Source organism: Oryzias latipes, chromosome 21 (genome assembly GCF_002234675.1).
Source record: "Oryzias latipes chromosome 21, ASM223467v1".
In the NCBI taxonomy this organism is placed as follows: Eukaryota; Metazoa; Chordata; class Actinopteri; order Beloniformes; family Adrianichthyidae; genus Oryzias; species Oryzias latipes.
The window spans coordinates 10,811,184-10,832,479 of NC_019879.2; the positions used below are offsets into that span (position 1 = coordinate 10,811,184).

The 21,296-nt window shown below is 41.6% G+C and overlaps 1 protein-coding gene across 1 annotated transcript; it reads left to right on the plus strand.

Moving 5' to 3' along the window:
- The first annotated feature begins 5,216 nt into the window (after positions 1-5,216).
- LOC101175444 (immunoglobulin-like domain-containing receptor 1) lies at positions 5,217-21,029 on the plus strand. Its single transcript, XM_004081589.4, has 9 exons — positions 5,217-5,318; positions 5,402-5,505; positions 11,381-11,551; positions 14,574-14,723; positions 16,138-16,257; positions 16,328-16,474; positions 16,973-17,098; positions 17,337-18,196; positions 20,403-21,029. Exons 2-9 carry the CDS (start codon positions 5,457-5,459, stop codon positions 20,439-20,441), a joined length of 1,662 nt encoding a protein of 553 aa, XP_004081637.1. The 5' UTR covers positions 5,217-5,318; positions 5,402-5,456; the 3' UTR covers positions 20,442-21,029.
- Positions 21,030-21,296: the final 267 nt, after the last annotated feature.

The window sequence follows — 21,296 nt, forward strand, 5'->3', positions numbered from 1 at the left end:
CTGCAGAGCGGCAGTAGTTCAGAAACAATTCACCTCTTAGTTGTGGGTGGAGCAACCACGCCCCCTTTTCACTCATACTGTATCAGCCCCTCCCACCCCAACCCAACATTTGCGATGCAACACAAATGTGATTAATACAGTCGTGCAGTTTAGATCCAGACGAGGAAAACAAAACCTTCATGAATCTAGTCGTCTACAAGTGGATGGATCAGAATGGAGCAGAGCAGGGAGTTTTTGGCCAGCCTAGTGTATTTTCTGCAACATAGATGCAATCTTTTTTAAAAGGCATTCTTTAGTCTGCTCCTGATTCACAACGATTTGAATAAAGAAATACTCATAAATGCAATTTTAAACCAAAATTTCTTTATTTATGTCCTTCATTATCTGAAAAATGCTGTAAGAACATGTCGAAAACACCAAAAATAGTATTTTCATTGGAGGAGTTCCTAAAAGCTGTAAAGGTATGCGCATTTGGAGGCTGAAAATATTTGATATGCATAACATAACATTTGTGTCACAAAGAGATGAAACAACAAGCTACATAAATCAAGTTGAACACCCTGCAAATTCTGAGGAGCGGCTGGAAGCTGATTGACGGGAGCATCCTGGTCCATAGAAATGTAGTGTTTGATGCAAAACTCTGCTTTATGATATCAGTGTTTTTACAGAAATGCATTCATGCTTTAGAAGTCGGTGTAGAATCCCAACCTCTGAACAAGATGCACCAAAAGCCAGACCAGCTGAGATCTGGAAAATCTGGAGTCCAGTCTACTTTTTAATTCATTTTTGAGTCATTTTGATTTTTTCCAGGACACATTGTTATGCTGACTGACACCAAGGCCTTTTCTAAGTACTGTTTTCGTGCAATAATAAATGTGCAATCATATTTTCACTTGAACACTAGAACACTTGAACTTGCACATAAAGTTAGAAGAAACATGCTAAACCTCCTGCAAAGTGTTTTTACGTGATTGCAGGGGACTTCAACCATGTAAACCTGACAGACACTCTGCCCAAGTTCCACCAGCACATCAACTTTCCAACACGCGGAAATAATATTCTGGACTGTGTCTACACCAACAAAAAAGATGCATACAGAGCTGTCCCCCATCCTCATTTGGGCTTTTCAGACCACATAGCCATCATGCTGGCCCCTGTTTACCGCCCTCTCCTCAGACGACAAGCACCAACACAGCGGACCATCACAGTGTGGCCTAGTGAGGCTGCATCAGCTCTGCAAGACTGTTTCCAGCACACAGACTGGCAGATCTTCAGGGAGGCAGCTTCGCATGAGGGGGAGGTGGACCTGGAGGATTATGCATCAGGAGTCCTCGGGTACATCAGTAAGTGCACGGAGGATGTCACCAGCACCAGGACTGTAACGTACTACCCCAACCAGAAACCCTGGCTGAACGCAGAGGTGCGGGCTCTGCTGAAACACAGGAATGCTGCGTTCCAGTCAGGTGACAAGGTGGCACTCAGAGCAGCAAGAAGGGAGCTGCATGCTGGGGTGAGGAGGGCCAAGGCCGCCTATGCTCAGAGGATTCAGGGACACTTTACGTCGAATGACCCTCGGAGTATGTGGAAGGGCATTAAGTGCATCACAGATTACAACACCAGAGATGCACAATGTCCTGAGGACCCCTCTCTACCAGACGCACTCAACTTCTTCTACTCCCGCTTTGAGGACTCCAACACCGCCCCTCCCAGCACCAAACTCACCATCCCACCTGGCGAAGAGCCTTTCAGTGTGACGCCCGCTGAGGTGAGGAGGACCCTCCAGAGGATCAACCCTCACAAAGCTGCTGGACCCGACAACATCCCTGGACGGGTGCTGAAGGACTGTGCACACCAGCTCACAGAGGTGCTGACAGACATCTTCAACACCTCCCTGATGCAGGCAGTGGTCCCCACCTGCCTGAAAACCGCCACCATCATTCCAATACCCAAATCATCCACAGTGACAAGTCTGAATGACTATCGGCCGGTTGCCCTGACACCGATAGTCATGAAATGTTTCGAAAAACTGGTCATGACCCGCATCACAGAATCCATCGACATCACCAAGGACCTGCACCAATATGCATACAGGTCAAACCGATCCACAGAGGACGCCATCTCCTCTGTGGTCCACACAACCCTCACCCACCTAGAGAACAAGAACGCGTACGTTCGACTGCTCTTCGTGGACTTCACATCAGCTTTTAACACCATCATCCCGCAGACCCTCACCCAGAAACTACACACACTTGGACTGAACCCCACTCTGTGCAACTGGGTCTTGGACTTCCTGACAGACAGACCGCAGTCTGTAAAAATCCGCAACGTCTCCTCCTCCCCGATCACCCTCAGCACGGGCTCCCCCCAGGGCTGTGTGCTGAGCCCCCTCCTGTTCACCCTGCTCACGCACGACTGCACAGCGAGTCACCCCAGCTGTCTGATCGTGAAGTTTGCGGATGACACAGCTGTGGTTGGACGCATCTCCAACAACGATGAGTCTGACTACAGGCAGGAGGTGGAACATCTGGAGAGCTGGTGCAGAGACAACAACCTCTGCATCAATGGGAAGAAGACCAAGGAGATGATCGTGGATTTTAGGAAGGACAGATGCCCCCCTCCCCCCATTCACATCGGAGGGGACGCGGTGGAAGTGGTTTCCAGCTTCAGGTATCTGGGCGTGCACATCTCCAGCGACCTCACCTGGAGCACCAACACCTCCTGCCTGGTCAAGAAGGCACACCAGCGCCTTTATTTCCTGAGGAGGCTCAAGCGAGCTGGGATGGGGATCCCAGTCCTGACCTCCTTCTACAGGTGTGTGGTGGAGAGCGTCATGACCTCCTGCATCACGGTGTGGCACGGCAGCTGCTCTGCGGCAGAGAGGAAAGCTCTGCAACGAGTGACCAAAGCTGCACAGAGGACTGTGGGCTGCAGCCTGCCGTCCACCACTGACATCTATACGACCAGATGCAGGAAACGGGCCTCTCGCATCCTGAAAGACCCCACTCACCCCTCACACCCTCTGTTCTCCCTGCTCCCCTCAGGCAGGAGGCTGAGGAGCATAAAGAGCAGGACCACCAGACTGAGGAACAGTTTCTTTCCTGAAGCAGTCAGACTGCTTAACTCCGGTTGATCACTGCACCCCCCCCCCCCCTCTATGGACAACAAGCTAATTCCCAAGTGCAATATCACAGGGCTGTGCAATACTTAACATAAAATACTGTGCAATTTGAAAAATACTTCTGTGCAATACTCATCAGGAACCACACCATAACAGACTGATATTTTACTGACATTATTATTGATATATATTATTTATGTCTGAATGTAAACGGCTGGCCCGGGACCAGAGAGCCTAATTTCGTTTTATCATGATAAAATGACAATAAAGTTTCCTGATTCCTGATTCCTTATAAGCAGCCATCGCTGGCCTCATCCACACAGTTTACATGCTTTGCTAGTCCTCCGAAAAAAATATTCATGAAGTTTCAGGATAGATATTTTAACAAGTATTCTGATATGAATAAATGTCAACTAAAGTTTCTTTTTAGTCTGCACTGTTGAATTTTATTCCTTTGACATTATGTCTTTTATAAAAAAAAATCTTCCTGTTTGCCTACAAATGTTTTGTAGGTCTCAGCTGCACACTGAAGCTTCAGAAACAGGCATTAGAGCACAGAGCACAGACTTAACATCTACTTTTAATTGATCAAATGCAAGTGTAACCGTGTTTTCAAGGTCAATTGAGCCTAAATCTGGATTCAAAAATAAACAGTTTATATTATAGATAATATAATTGCAAAACTATCCTGCACGGCGGCTCAGTAGCGCGGTGGCGCTCTTGCCTCACAAAAAGAAGGCCCCCGGTTCAAGTCTCAGCTGGGGGACCTGAAACAGAACACAGTATCTTTCTATGCTGAGTTTGCATGTTCTCCCTGTGCATGCGTGGGTTTTTTCCGGGAACGCCAGCTCCTCCCACCGTTTAAAAACATGCTTCATAGGTTTATTGGATACTCTAAATTGTCCTTTGGTGTGAATGCGAGTGTGCATGAGTGTGTGATTTGTGGCCCTGCAACATACTGGCGACCTGCCCGGGATGTCACCTGCCTGCAATAGCCGGGATAGGCAACACTGTGACCCCGAAAGGGACAAAACCTGGGTTTTAAAAGATGAATGAACATTGTTCCGGACTAAAGAAACAAGGTTTGACTGTGATAAAGACCAGTTTGAATGTTTGACAGGTTCTTCAGTGAAAAGTGGGACATTTGGATGAAGAAAGAGACTTCTGTCTACAACACTAGCAGGTCACTTTATTAGGTACACCTTGCTTGTACTGTGTTGGACCCCCTTCAGCCTTCAGATCTGCCCTAGCAGTTGTTGGCATAGATTCAACAAGGTACTGGCAACATTCCTCCGAGACTTTGGTCCATTTTGACATGATAGCATCACACAGTTGCTGCAGATTTGTCGGCTGAACATCCATGATGCCAATCTCCCGTTTGGGTGGAGATCTGGTGACTGTGGAGGCCATTTGAGTCCAGTAAACTCATTGTCATGTTCAAGAAACCAGTCTGAGATGCTTCCAGCTTTATGACATAGTCATAGTGCCTGATCCTGCTGGAAGTAGCCATCAGAAGATAGTACACTGTGGTCAAAAAGGGAAGGACATGGTCAGCAACAATACTCAGGTAGGCTGTAGTGTTGGACCCATGCTCAATTGGCAGTAAAGGACTCAAAGTGTGCCAAGAAAATATCCCCACCCCATTACACAACTACTACCAGCCTGAACCGTTGATACAAGGCAGGAGGTTGGGTTGTGAGGGACTGTAAGCCACCAGGAGAGTGTGTAAACAAAGTTCTCAGAAGGGGGGGGCACACACTCACTTCGGGCCAACAGTCCTGCCCACAACTCAGAGGTGAATTTCTAATAAATTCCTGCTGCTCTGTAGAAACTAAGTTCTAGACAACGGTACTTGATTCTGGCAAAAAAAAAAGGACGTAATTATAATTAAAAGACAACTGGGAACGCTTTGATCGGAATTCTAATCTCATATAAAAACATGCAGGTCAGGCTAAAACGTAATTTAATTCTTGTTGTGGTCGGCAACTAGGTGCTTTTCATCATTTTCCCCAATAAACAGAGGTTGCACTTTGAGGACTGCACCTGTCCCAGGGGGCGGGGTTATGGACGTCACCTAGAGCTGGATTGGGGGAGGGGTGATAGTCCTCCGCCAGCCTTTTCCAAGACAAGTTCGTCTCCGTGGCTCTAGCACTCTCTGACGATCCCTATCTACACAAACCAGGATAAAAGCGCCAGAAATGTAAAAATAAACGACGATAATCAGCTCAGCACACTCATGAGGACTTTTCATTCAAATTCTGGATATTTATTTTGCCTTTTCAGGCTTTTCGAGGACAGACAGTGAAGTTTCCGCGGAAGGATAAACAGCTACGCGATCATGGAAAATTTGTTCGTGGTGTCGCTTCTGCTGGTGCACCTGCCGACAGGTGAGCCTCAAAAAGCTCAAAGGGAGCATTTTTACTTAAGTTGAAACGATGTTGAGTTACTTTAACGCTAGTTTGTAAATAGCTTTTGTTTAAAGTTGGGAGAGGTCCGGCTGAGAAATGGACGGCCATGTCTGTTCGTTAATAATCAACAGGTGTAATAAACACGACAGACTGGGAACCGTTGTCACGTATTTACTCCAGCAGTTCCCGGTAAATGCAGGTTAATTTACGAAGGAAGTTGTGACACGTGAAGAGTTTATTTGAATGTGGTAGTAGAATAATTGTGGGTGTTTTATTTTATTTTATTATTTTTTCTAATACGAGTCTCTTCCTCCTCTATTAAAAGGCTTTTATTCTGAAACCGAAAGATATCCGGTCATTTTTTCATTCCACTTATTTATTATTTTTAATCTGCAGCAGACACCGATTATCCCCACGTTTTCGCCACCAGTTTGCTTTGGGGCACGGCGGAAAACACAATAATGGCTATTTTCCTATGCTGTTTTATTATTAATAATATTTATCGAATCTATGTTGTATTGTGGTTCTGATACACATTCAATGTCTCCATTATTGATAATATTTATGTTACAAATTCTGCAGGAAATGACCATTTTTGTGCTGAAAGTTGCAAAATCATGCTTTTACACTTGTAAAGTTTTGTTGATCCACATTAAAATGAGAAACTCTCATATTCTGAAAATATTTAGTTTTACAAGCAATAAAAGCTCCCTCACAAAATCCCCTTACATGAAGTTGCTCTGGCCCTGTCTCATAAAGTAGCAAAAGATGAATAAACCAAATACACTTTTTAATGTTAATGGTTGTAATGGTTTTGATGGTATTTGGTTCTGACGTATTTAATCCTATTGCTGTAGGTATGACATACCACTAATGCAGTACTTTGTTTCAAACAAACAGCTGCAATAATATTATAACTTTGACCTGTTTTCCTTGTGCAATATTGTTTTGAAAGCACTTTTTTAAGTTAAAACCAAAATAAATAAAAAAAGCTATTTGACCTGCTGTTTGTGAATTACAGAAATATTTCTCAAACATTTCAGAAATATTGAAATATTTTTGTATTTCTGTGAATCGGAGTTCACATTATAGTTGGTGCTTTCAAATTTCCAATTGGTACTTCATGGCATAAACATTGCTGACTCCTGATCTATAGAAAGTCAATAACTGTGTTTCCATCACACATATGTGCAAAACATAATCTAAATTCTAGAAGTGTTGAAAAAACATAATTTCGATAGTAACCTGTTATCATTCAATCATAATTATGGGAATAAACAAATCAACTTGTGCGATCAGCCATTCAAAACCATGTCGACGGAGGTAAACACTGATTTACAGCAGATACATTCACATTTCTGCCACAGCACTAGCGCTCATCATCATCGCCCCGGTCGCTGCAGTAAGGGAGACCTGCTGTGACGTCACCTGCGTCTGGAATTTTACGCCCGTACTGCAGTCGCAGCATTTAACCTGAATTTATTTTGAGCGTCTACTAGAGCAGTGTTTTTCAACCAGTGTGCCGCGGCACACTAGTGTGCTGTGGGAAATTCCCCTCATTAATTGATCTAAAAACATTTTCCATCTCCAGGATATCAGCTCTGTGTTCATCCAAACAGGCCCTGATAAAACACTGAGTACTTAGGAATATGAAAGATCTGAAAATACTTTTTTCTTTGTGTTTATTCGATTCTATTAAAGACACTTTGATAAGAATGACGGTCCCGCGATTTAGCTGTAGCTTCAGACGTTTTTGGAAAAGTCACAGTTAACTGTCACCACCAATCATTCTTGGAGGCTTAATCATATGTCATCAGTCTGACCAATCAGAAGTGGTTCAAGTCTTCACTTCCTCGTTCAGATTCTGCTCATAAAGTCGCTCAGTTCTAACAAAAAATACCAGCTAAAGCTCGTCTTTAGTGGTGTAGCTTTCCACAGAATCCGGTGTCAGACCGTGAAACAAGTAAACAAAACCATGAAGCCCAGAGACAAAAGTCTTTCTGCGTTTGGCGGCTGTTTGCACTACATCTCCCATGATGCATTGGGTTAAAGTGACAGCGTCTCAGCGCACAATGAATCTTCGTTGGTTAAACGTCTTGAAACCACAACGAACATACATCAAATAGTTTTTAAATCTTTTAACTTAACTTTTATTACATCTTTTAGAAAAAACAGCTGCAACTTCCAGCTTTTTCTGCAACAATTATCACAAAAATGCATTTGAATTTGCGGAGGGGCTGTAGATCAATACAGACTGAGTTTCTCCTCTTTTTTTTTTTTTTTTTTTTTGGGATGCTGGTGTGCTGCGGGATTTTTGTCAAGGTTAAAGTGTGCCGTGGCTCAAAAAAGGTTGAAGAACAGTGTACTAGAGCAGTGTTTTTCAACTTTTTTCTGAGCCACGGCACACTTTAAACTTAAAAAAAATCCCGTGGCACACCAGCATCCAAAAATTAAAAAAATAAGGAGAAACTCATAATCTGTATTGACCTACAGCCCCTCCACAATCTCACATGCATTTTTGAGATAATTGTTAAAGAAAAAACTGGAAACTGCAGCTGGTTTTTTTCTAAAAGATGCTATAAAAGTTAAGTTAGAAGATTTAAAAACATTTTGATGTGTGTTCGTTGGTTTCAAGACGTTTAACAACAGATCTCCTTGTGCGCTGTCACTCTCACAACCCAATGCATCATGGGAGATGTAGTGCATAAAACGGCCGGAGATCGGTTTTCGGAGCTTCGCTGTTTTGTTAACTTGTTCCACGGTCTGATACCGGTTTCTGTGGAAAGCTACACCGCTAAAGACGAACTTTAGCTGGTATTTTTGTTAGAACTGAGCGACTTTACGAGCTAAATCGGGACAAGGAAGTGAAGACTTTAACCACTTCTGATTGGTCAGACTGATGACATGTGATTAAGCCCCCCAAGAATGATTGGTGGAGACAGTTAAAGGGACGGGACTTTTCCAAAATACAGCCGAAGGTGCAGCTGAATCACGGTACCGTCATTCTTATCAAAATGTCTTTAATAAAATAAAATAAACGCAAAGAAAAGGTATTTTACGATCTTTTATATTCCTAACTCCTCAGTGTTTTATCAGGGCCTGTTTGGATGAACACAGAGCTGAAATCCTGGAGATGGGAAATGTTTTTTGATCAGTTAATGAGGGCAATTTCCCACGGCACACTTGACCATCTCCCACGGCACACTAGTGTGCCGCGGCACACTGGTTGAAAAACACTGTACTAGAGTATGCGATCACGGATCAACTCTGTCCACAAAAATGTCTTTTTAAAACTGAAGATGATGAAAACCTAAAAGAAGAAGTTAAAGTAAATACTGAACTTCACAGAGAGAGAGAGAGAGAGAGAGAGAGCGGACAAGATAAAAAATAAAGCAAGACTGGAACGCTCTTATATCTCATATACATATATGTCATGTTTTTTTCACTAGATGATGCAATTTGCCTCTATTTCCTGATTCTGCCTAGTGGACCACCTACAACGGGGTTTTAGGGCTCGGTGAGAAAAATAATTCTGGAGGATAATTTTTTTTGTTTTATTACAAACAAACAAAAAATTATCCTCACTTCCTCACCTGTTTAGTTCCTCAAAGGAAAAAAAGTTGTAATGTCAAGATTAAAGGCGAAATGTCGAGAATAAAGTTGAAATAGATTTAACCCGCTACAGCAAAGTAGTCTGTTTATCGGAGCCTAGCTTGAAGATGAAAGATGTGGAGCCTTTTTTGAAGCTTTATTTCCGGAAAGGTTTCAAAAGTAAAAGATTCTGAGCCTTTTGGTGACTCACAATCAGGTTATAGTTTTTGCAGTTGGCTCTCCGGGGTATGGTGTCACTTCGCCCTTTCCAGATGAAACAACATAAAACAGCAAAGATGAAAATAGTCTGTTATATTAGCATTAGAACGTTGAAGACGCCGAAAAGTGCTCCTCCTCAGATGGAAGCTCCACACAGACTTGGAGATCTTGTCTTTGGAGGAGGAAGAAAGGAATCGTAAATTAAACAATTGACCTTCCAAACATTTGCAACGTTATCAGTAGTATGATCACTTCAACTTTAATCTTTATTTTGCCAGGTTTTTTCTCACAAATGTACTAGTTTTTTTTCTCGTAAATGTGCAACTTTAAATGTTGCAATGTTTTTTTTGTTTTTTTTTGTGGCACTAAAACTCTGGCGTAACAAACACACCACCCTTCTCTGCTTCAGCACGTTCGCAGATCAGAATCAGAATCCTTTAATATCATTGTACACAAGAGGCTTGTTACAACGAAATTACTGGTGGGCTACAGCTGCTGGAGGAAAATAAAATAAAGTTACATACACATTAGAATGAAATAGAAAATAGAAAAATATGTGGAACTATAGATATATACATTTATACAACTTACATACATGCATTGCACATAACTTTTATTGCACTTCCAGACTGTTAAATATTGCACTTGATTGTTTTACAGATGTTACTGTGTTTTTATTTTGAGGTTCACATTTTGTTCAGGACGTTGACAGCTCTGGGAAAAAAAGTCTACTGGTGCAAACCTTGTGTGACCTGTACTGCCGGCCTGATGGCAGTCGTTGGAACAGGTGGTGGTTGGGATGGTGTGGGTCCTTGATGATTTGTTTGGCTCTGCTCGTGTAGCGAGAGCTGGCGATGTCCTCTAGGCTGGGCAGCGGGGAGCCATGGATTTTGTTGATCACCCTCTGCAGCACTTTCCTGTCTGCGGCCGAGCATCCTGCATACCAGGATGTGATGGTGGCTCTCTATGGTGGCTCTGTAAAAGGTCACCAGCAGCTTCTTGTCCAGGTTGTTCCTCCTGAGTATTCTCAGGAAGTGGAGACACTGCTGGGCCTTCCCTACTGCCGATGTGGTGTTTTCAGTCCAGGAGAGGTCCTCTGTGATCAGCACAACAAGATGCAGCAAACGAATGAGCAAGATAAACCAAGGAGACGATGGCGTTGCCACTAAGAAGTTCATCACAGTTATCCCGGACAGTCTCAAGCAAATCCAAGCAACACTAATATGAACTAGACCGCGCGATTGTGGATGCGACTGGTGCGATGACCATTCGCTTTGAAGTACAGACCAGCCTTAACGTCAGAGCGGCTACGGATGAAGCCATTTGGGGAAATTGTGGTCAATTCTGCATGACACGCTCAACTGTTGATGAGCTGTGTGATGCTGTGCTCTTGTGGTGTTTATATATTTTTTTAAATAAATGCTATTTTTTTTCCTAAATTGCTGTGCTTCCTTGTTTCCTTTGGGGTAATTTTTTATCGCACGTCCAATTTGCACAATTTCAGTCAATGGAAAGGCGGCTTATAACAGGATCCAGAGAGGAGCTGTGGTTCGGGTAAGGAAGTCTGTAGTGACAAAGAAGAATGTTCGTTGTTCAGGACATGGATGAGTGCTGTCAGGCAGTGGTGAGTTCTCTAGGTGTGACGGAAGGAGTTCATGGTGGAGGTGGGACTGCACCATGGATGAGCTTTGAGCTCCTTCTTGTTTGCTGTAGTGATGGACAGACTGACAGATGAGGTTTGACAGGATCTCTAAGGACCTTGATGTTTGCAGATGACACTGTCATCTATAGTGAGAGCAGGCTAAGAAGATAAATGCAGGGAAGCAGATTGAGATGGTTTGGACACGTGGACAGGGGGTTGGTAAAAGGATGTTGAGGTTGGAGAGACAAGGAAAGGGGTCTAGAGGAAGACCAAATAGGAGGTTTATTGGTGTAGAGAGGGAGGCCAAAAGGGTGGGGCAAAGGGTACCGGCAGATGGATGCAAATGTTTTGCTGTGGCTCATCTTTTTATAATCTCTCCCCACATTTTGTGTTTGTTTTTAGAGCTGCTGTCCGTTCAGGTGGTGGTCCCGCAGACGGAGAGGAGTACCATGCTCTTCTCTAATGTGATTCTGTACTGCGACTACTCAACTTCAGCCAGTTCTCAGGACGTCCTGGTCTCATGGAAGTTCAAATCCTTCTGCAAAGACCCCGTGCTGGAGTACTACTCCACAGGTAAGGCTGCAAGTGGAAGACGATACGCTCATTTTAGATGTGATGGCTATAAAGCCGGGGAGGCCAGATTAGGAATACACTGTTTACCCTCTAAAAATAACCTGAGATAGGAGAAATCCACAAAGTAGGCAGTTTTGTATTTCACAATTATTCTAGATGTTTAAGGCAGTAACATTTCTCACTACACACTTTATAGACTTTTCTCAGAAATTTTTAACACTTTTCTTTCGTTTAAACTTTCAAAGTTCAAACATTCATAGAAAAATAAATCCAGGATTAAACAAAGATCTGATCGTGATCAAAGATTTCTGTAGATCTAGTAAACTGAATGTGTTCTGAACAAAACACAATTTGCTGTTTAAAACAACTATGATAAATTGAACAAAACAAAAAAATCGTACGTAACTTTTTTTTTTGGTCTTTAATTGTTTTCACATTTGGGATAAATAAAAAGCTGAAAAAATCCTAGAATTTTTTGCAGCTTTTTACCCCCCCACACACAAGTATTTCCCGCATGAATCAGCTGTGCACAACACATGTGATAGTTGTGTCTGAATTGAGAAGGATCTATGTGAATTTATTAGCTGTCTGCTCAACGTTCATTTTCTGCCTCATTCATTAAAATCGGAGGTCGCATTTATCCACGAACTACAAATATTTGCCATATTCCCTCTTTCATTCAATAAAGTCTCAATCACAGAACATTAAAATAAGTTGAAGTTTATTTCAGATGAGTTTTATCACGCTGATCTGACAGTCGGTTGGCAGGATGCCTCGAGGCGTCAATCGGTTCCAAAGGGTTAAGTAACACCAGAATTCAAGAGGCATTATAGAATACTAATTTTGTTACTGGAAAATAGAAATGTAAACATCTATAACATTAAATTTGAGCCGTGTGAATGAAATCATGTTTGGTTGAGAGCACTGCAGAGCCCTCCCCAATGAGTTATATCGCTAGAGGAGACACGCCCGTTTGGGAAGCCTGGCCAAAGGTGGCAGAGCGCGACGCCATCTTGGTGAGGTCGACGGCGCCAACATGACAATCCTTTCTATTGCCTTTAGTGGTATCTGAGTAGCTTTTATAGAATGTTTATGTATATATATATATATATATATATATATATATATATATATATATATATATATATAAAGAAAAACAGTCAACCTTAAAAGCTCAAACTTTAATGAATAATGCATAGTTGCTGGACTTCTTACAAATAAAAATATATATATTTAAAAAGTTATATCTAAACATTTAGAAGTTTTAGACCTTTTTCACATGTAATTTAAATTTTTTAGAAAAGCCCAACAATAAGTCAATAATAATATTAAATTAATAAATCAATAGTAAGTCAATAATAATAGTAAATAATAACAATAAATAAATAATAAGTCAATAATAATAAAAAATAAATAATAAGTCTATAAATAATAATAATATTTAATAATTAATAATAACAATAATTATAAATGATAAATAAATAAACAATAAGTCAACAAAAAGTCCAAAGCTTAACAATAGATTTACCCTGAAAAAAACAAACATAACACAACAGATTTACCCTACTGGTTCATGTGAGTGATCAATTTGCGTAACACAGATGGTATGGTGCCGGGTTCCAAGCAAACCGTCTGGCCAGTCTTATCAAAATCTGGTTCCACAAAATGTTTTGAACATAGCTATTGCTAGTTGGTAACCACAGTGATCCATCTGGGTTAGCTCTTATAATAGCTAAGGACCACTTTTTCCTTAAGTCTGAATCCATTGGAAACCTGCAAGAAAAGGTCAGCCTCTCCTCCTATGAGGAGTCACGTGATGTCTCCTCTAGCGATATAACTCATTGGACCTCCCTACCCTACTCTCGCCATGATTGGATGGAGATTCCAGAAACATGATTGGTTGGTCAAAATTGGCCCCTCATTGGTTCTTCCAGGCATAGCAAAAGTCTTTTTTACTTGTAGCCTAGATCTTGAAATTTGTACTTTTAAAATGTGTGCAAGTTACAAAAATTAACTTACAAATGCAGAACTTAAACTGCAGGTACAAAATGAAAGTTACAAGTACAAAACTAAAGTCTTATGTCTCGCTCCACATAAGTGAAGCTTTTATTTTATATTTTGAACATTTAAACTAAGAACAGGGACATCTAGTGACTAACTGACAAAGAAACCTCTCTGGAAATTGACCGACGCTCTTAACTGCATTTCAATGCCATGTCAGCATGTAGTTTTTACAAGCGTTTGCTATTTTTATTCATTTTATACGAATCATTTTTGTTAACATAAATAAAAAGTTGCACTCATGTTGAAAGAAGCTTCAACTCTTCCCCCTATAGTTATGAAAAGAAAAACATTTAGCACCTAAAGAATCAAAGATAAGAACAACATGGTATAATTTATTTAAAAAATGCTTTGATTTTAAAACTCAGAAGCTGACAGAAGAAATGATGCAGGAAAAAACTTGAATGGAGGATTTGTTTAGTGTAGAAAAGAGCAGCTGGAAAAAAAGTTGTTTTTTACTAAAGTCCTGAACAAAAAGGTTTTTGTTCTTACAATCTTCTAGTTTATAACAAACAGTAAGGCGTCTGTCAACACTTTCACTTTTCATAACCATAACTCTGATTACAATAAGATGCCATTGTTTTTGTATGACCGTGCTTTTCCATCTTTTAGTTTTAATCTGAAATCTTTCTGGATCCTTCAGACTCTGGTTGGGATGAAAAGGTTCAACCAGATTCCTTTAAATCACTAAAGCTGAAAGTTTCTGTCTACACCTGTTTGTTGTTCAGCATCATTCCTTGAATGTTCTCTACGGAGTTTAATTTCTTGTTGTCCCGTGTTATAGGTCAACACGGTAACTGGTCATACAGGAAAAACACGCTGGAGTTAGTTATGTGAATATCAGCTCTGTCGCAGTGCTCCCCATGCAGAGAACCACACGTGTGCTTGCCGTGCTCCTTGTCACAAATACAGTTTATGTTGGAACAGCATTGAAAACTGCATCAAAACTCTGTCTCCAAAGCCTACCAGGCAGCCCTCCAGCTGGGTCAGGACCCCGCCAACGACTGCCCCGACAGACAGCGTACTGTTCGCACTGTGGTGCAGAAGAGGGGCGGCAATGAGCCCGTTCTGGGCGTGGAGTACCGAAACCGCAAAATTACCATCCAGAACAGTAAGTTGGATCTCCGCTTGACTACTGGGGTTTGATGTTCAGGTTTTTTATTCTTCTGATTTCATCTTCTCCTTAGAAATGAAATCGTACGACGGCGTATTAGAGCTACAGTGAAGTAAAACATCAACAAATATATGAGGATAGAATAAGATTACAAGTTATAAACGTATGCTTCAAAAAGTCATCATCTTTTTTAGATTTTAAATTAGATTTTAGATTAGATTTTAAAATGTTTGAACAGACATTTGAACATCACTTGTTTAATTTGATGACATTTCAGAGAAATTGAATGGACATCCCTTTGCTCAAGAATTCTGCTGTACATTTTTGGAAATTTACAATTTTATTTTCATAAAATAAAAGTTTCTTTCTTTTCTTTCCTTTTTAAAGTTAATGTTTTAAATCATACAGTTACTATTTTATTTTGGTAAAATTTTGACATTTTTCTAATAATTTTACAACTTTTTTTTGTAAAAGTTTCTTTTTTTTTCATGCAGCCCTAATACTCCATCATACAACTCAGATGTTTTACTGTGAATGCTGGCAGTCAGTGAACCCGTTTACAGGCACACAGAAATCAGATGACTTGGAGTAATCAGATTAATGCAACTGACAACAGAAATCCAATGATCAGATTGTCCTCACGACTGTCCATTCTCCAATTTCAGAGTAAATAATCTGTTTGCTAAAAAGCAACTTTCAAACTTCCACCTGTCTGAGTTTCCCAAAGCTAACGGTCGTAGCCTTAGCTTCGCTGATGTAGGAACTAATACGTCTGTTTAATAGATGTTTCTGCTGGTCGTCTTACACAAGGAAGAACCCGTGGTTGCCTTGGTTACGCAGCAGTGTCATGTGACTTCCATCTCCTGCACTTCTTTTATTTAAAAGCTCCAATAATTTGAATGAAGGTGGATACCTGGCGGCTTTTCAGGGCTAAATTGACCTGTGTTCACTTGATTTCTCATGATCAGATTAAGAATGTCTGATTATTCTGTCTATGTGTTGCTTGTAGAGTCTGTTAACTTGAGAAATCAGATGATCACACATTTGGTGTCAAAGTAACCTGGTTATTCTAGAAATCAAAGCTTATAGAATTACACACTAAGCATAAGGCAGGTTTACACACGTCCTCCACCTCATGAGAGCATCATGTCACCAGGTTAAGTCATGCGTGCAGGTGAACTCTCTCAGAGATGATTTTCCTCCTTTGTCAGACAGTTTATTTCAATTCTCTACCCTGATAACAAAAACTGTTTTCAAACCTACTAAGTCAAGAGAGCCCGATGTTGCCCGGTAACTCAGGAACATTCTGTTGACCGTATCACATCTACTTTGGGCTTGGAGTTTCATTTTATTGTCGTTAAACACCAGGTTCTGTGTTTTCTAACGTAAATGTGGGTTTTTTCGTTATCAGAGGCTGACCTGGTCATAAACGAGGTGATGTGGTGGGACAATGGGATGTATTACTGCTCCATCGATGCAGCCGGAGACACCACCGGAGACTCGGATCGGGAAATCAAGCTCATCGTTTTCCGTGAGTTTGCCTGAACTCATGCCTGAACCGCGATGAGCCGCGCCTTATTTGTGGGTGTGGCCTGTTCCAGACTGGCTGACCGTTCTGCTGATCATCATGGGCGCCCTCCTCCTCATCATGCTCTGCTGCATTTGCTGCTGTCAGTGCTGTCCGCAGAAGTGCTGCTGCTACGTCCGCTGCCCCTGCTGCCCTCAGACCTGCTGCTGCCCAGAAAAAGGTGGAGGAGACTCTCTTTACAGCTTCTTGAGTATTCAGACAGCCTTTTACACCCCACCCTTGCTCCAAAACATCTAACTTGCATTCTTTTCACAAGAAAAGCCCCAGATTGAAATAGGGAAACAAAGATTCAACTGAAAAGTTAATCTTTCTTTTAAGAAAATAGAGACTTTTAATGAATAATTTGATAAATACTGATCGATTTAATGTTTCGATCATTGTTTACAAAACTTTATTTAAATAAAGTGGTTAGGAGAGCAAAAACAGAACAAAAGTGATATAAAAATGTTGCAAATAAAAGCCCATTTAGTTTAAAATTGTAAAAAATAAAAATTGTTACAAATGTTCTAAAGTTGTAAAGGTGCTCATCTCTCATTTACAGTGATCTTTTCTTTTAGCTCTAGTCTGAAAAAGCAACCAAACACAAACTTCTTTTACAGTTTTTGTCCTGACATTGTGGCACCTCCTCTTGACGTTTGTCTATCTCCTCTGACCGCAGCTGTGATGCAGCACCGGATGGTCCGGGAGGCTCAGAAGGCCATGGCTCCTTGGATGAAGGGTCAGCCGATTTACGCTCCCATCAGCTCCAACATGTCCTCCCAGGGCGGGCCCTTGCTTTATCCAGGTGAGCAGCAGCTACACAAAAGCATGGCAGCCTTCTTTGTCGAGGGATTACGTGCTTTGTTCAGGTGTGTTTGCTTTGGGTGAACAGTCCACAGAAACCAAACAGCCCTGTGATTGAGCTTTTTGTGTGAAACACATGACCGTCTCTGCAGTTCATGAGCTCCAAAGTTGTGGTTCTGGTTTTTGTTGCTTCATTTCTCTGTGTTTTTAAAGCTAACTCTCTTCTCGCTTTCTGCCAGGGTTCTACTCGGACTACCCGACCAAACAAAGCTTTGCCATGACCCCCATGCAGCCGTCTCCCATGGCGCTGCAGCAGCAGGCTCCTCCTCCACCGCCGCATCAATACAGCGGCAGCTTTCAGGGCAGCATTCAAGGCACCAACCAGGTGCTGGACTTCCTGGAGAACCAGGTGAAGGGGCTTGACGTTGGGGTGCCTCAGATGTCTCCCTATGCTCATCAGATCATGTTTCAACCCCAACCGCGGTTGGAGCCAGCCCCTCATGCAGTCCCGTATGCACCGGGGCCCCCGAGTATGCTGTCTGCTCTGGATGAGATGGGGGTCAAAGGGGTGGAGAGAAGGGTGATCACTCTGCCCCCCATCGTTCAGCGTATTCCCGGCTTGTCGTCACATGGGGGGGCTGCAGGCAGACACGGAGCCCGGGGCTACAGGGCGTCCAGCCACTCTAGCGGGAGTACCAACCCCTCTGCCCGTGGGTATGCAGACAACACCCCCGCCCGGCATGGAATCCTGCGGGATTACAGCGATGATTCCGATTTGGACTTCAGGCGGGGAAGAGCGCCTCACAGGGGCTCAAGAAATGAGGGGGGAGGCTCATCTGGAAGGAGCAGGGGTGGGTCCAGACCTCGCACCCGCAGCCAGGACGACCTGTTGGAGGAGATGTACGAGAGAGCAGCTCGCAAGGGGAGGAGCCTCACCCCCCCACAGCGGCCCAAAGAGCCCTGGAGCTCAGATGAGGAGGACCGCAGGAGGAGAAAAGGAGGAAGAGGGAAGGGGTGGACAGAGCAGCCGCCCAGCTACTCCACCATCGACATCCAGCATGGAAACAGCAGCTCCCACAAGAACTACGCCCCGCTGTCTGTAAGGCCCACACTGATCTGCTGACACCCTCTGCCCGCTTTGGCCTCTTTCCCACAACTCTGTCAGGGAGCTAAGGTTTCACCAAACACAAGGTCCTAATAACACCTATAGTGAACCACAGAACACAGCTTTGATTTAAAAGCATGATGGGTTTTGTTTTTCTCAGCCCTCTAGCAGATCTTTGCTATTAAAAACATTTTTGTTTCTGCTCTAAAGCTGGCTTCTGTTGTGTTCAAGGACAAGGGGCAAAACTGGAATTACACGCTTTTTCTCAAATTCTTTATTCAAGCAAACCTTCTGTGTCTTTGCTTACTCAGGTGTTTTTCATTTTCTCTCTAAAAGAAATGTTGGATAGCTAACAAGTACTTAAACCTGTCTTGCTTTCCTCTCAGAACGTCACCCTTTTTTTTTCTCTGCTGGTAAAGTCCAAATGTTTGACGCCCCACCGACATTCTGCCGCCTGTAGATCCGCCGCTGAGTTTATTTGCTGATCACCAGCAAAGCATTATGGTTGTGTCCGAATTCACTACTCAGTGCACTAGACATCAGCGCCCTACAAAAGAGTCTGCAAAAAACGAATCAATGCTCACTAGATTAGTGAATATAGACCTGATGCATTTCGTTTGTTTTTTATTGGAGGAAAAAAATGTATTCAAATGTATTTTTTAAAAACCAACTAAGTTTTCATCATAAGAACACAGTGGATTCATAAATAGTCTTCATAAAACCTTCCTTTTTGTTGGGTTTTTGCTTTGGCAAACAAATAACGTTATATTTGCTGTTTGGAAAAAAAAAAGCAGTGAGCATGATGTCCAATTTGCATTGAAATCCAGGGCACTGGATCGTCTTTTATGGGTTGGAGAGTAGTGAGGGAATTTGGACACAGTCAAAAAATGTTCCATCTGAACAGGGAAAAGAACCAAAACCCTAAGAAGGTTCTTGGTTTCAGGTTTATACGCGTGAGGAACATCATTCTGAATAAAGCATATCTTCTAAATATTATTCTGAGTGATGAGTTCCATCCCACAGTCAGAAAAGGGTCTGAATTCATCAGGCTCTGCAGCTGATGGGCTCCTCTCTGCACACTCATTATGTTTACAACTTTAGCTCAAGTTTAGCAGAACAAAAAATGGAAAGTTGTTATTTAGTCATGACTTATTATTTTCAGTGAAAGAGAGAGTCTTAAATAGTTTTAAAATGGAATCTAGAGACAAGTTGGTTTACAAATGCATAGATAGAAAACGTAAATTGATTTGATGTGCAGTGTCCCCAGATCTTTTTGTCCATTTTTATTTTTTTAACAGCATATTGTGTTCTGCGTCCTGATTTGCTGGATGCCTTGTCAATCAATCTCTTCTGTGCTTAGTCTCGGTACAGAATGCATTCAGTTTTCTAAATCTCCATAAATCTTCGATCAGGAGCAGCTCTTTGAACTTTGAGAGTTTAAACGAGAGAGTCAAGTCTATTAAGTGTGTAGTGAGGAGTTTTACAGACTTGATGCATCTATAGTCCTACTCTGCAGGTTTAACCTATTGGGGATTATTTTTCAAACATAACCCCCCACCCCCATAAGCGAACGAACACTGTAAAGTCATCAAATGATCAGAAAATACAGGGATAACTTCCAGTGTTTATTCTGGATGAATTTGGCTAATCCCAGTTTTTTTATTCTGAATGTTAATTTTTCCAGACTATGACCTTGTTCCAGATAAATAATCCAGCAAGCACATTTACATGGAGTTTTCATATTCAGGTCATGAGGTGACTGGATGACATTTTACAAGTTCATATTTATCTATCTCTTTATACTGAAATAACAAATGTATAAGAAATGTGTGCGTTAGTTCTCTTGTGAACCTTTTGTCTGTACATTTCAAAGAGCAGACGGCGAGTTGTAGTTGCACAGAGTTGTCCCTCCCTGCGCAATAAAGCTGTATTCAAATTCTGTCAGGAAATAGCAGGCTTGCTTCCAAATCTGTAGGCGGCACAACCTGATAAAAAGCGGCCTTGTGTAGCCTGAGCTTCCTTCACCTTTAGAAAGAACTTTACTAATGCGTTTTCAATCGCTCACATTTCCAGCTTTTCTTCATACTTGTTTTGTTTCTCTCTTTTCATCTGTTTTAGTTGTTTTAATGATCTCTTAGCTGCATGTGATAATCATCCAGTCTGCCTCTTAAATTCTAACTTTGTCACTTTTCTCTCTCAGGATAGAGGCTCCCATAGCAGCTCCAGCGTAGTCATCTGAAACATTTCTCACCTTCACTTGTCCTGAATATTTCCACAACCGTGACAAGGAAGTTGGCAACTTAACCTTTTGAGTAAGCTGAAGCCGCTGTGATGAAAACAGTCGGGGTGGATGGGGGGGGGAGTACTCAGGCATTCTGCACTTCACTGCACTGCTGCAAGGCATTGCAACAACATTACATGTTTTTAATTCATTGTTTATAACAGTAATAACTAAAAATTGCTCTTGTTCAACATATAAATATCACTTTTGCATCAAACAGTTCCAGGCAGACTGCTGAAACTGAGGAATTTGATGAACTTTTAATGAAGTACAATGTTTTTTTTACTTTTATTTTTGTGTAAGTTTTTTATGTTGAATGTCTGTAGTGATGTGAGAGGCAGCAATATTCAGAGATTATACTCCTGTTTGTTGTGGAAATCAGTTGTAGACGTCTGATGTGAAGTAAATGCCGAATAATTTTGTGATTGTCTATAACATTTTCATTGTCACAAAAAATTGTTGTTAAATCTTTGTAATAAAGTGCTTTAGATGTTGTAACTTCAAATTTGTCTTACTTAAATGTATTAAAAATGTTTACAGTAAAGGCTTTTTAGCAGTTTCCTACAGGATATTTTCTAGCATTCAAGATATCCTGGCTTCCTTTTTTGACCTTTTTTTCCAACTAACAAAAATACATATTAAAAAAGCAAACAATGTTTTAATCAAATGATAATTTTTAATATTAAATTGACAAACTGACAGTCTGTCCAGCAGAGGGAGCCCTTGTGTCTTACTAAATATAATGGAACGAATATTTTCACATTTTCTGCTTTTGTCATCTATAACTATACAAAAGCTTGTTGACTAAATGAG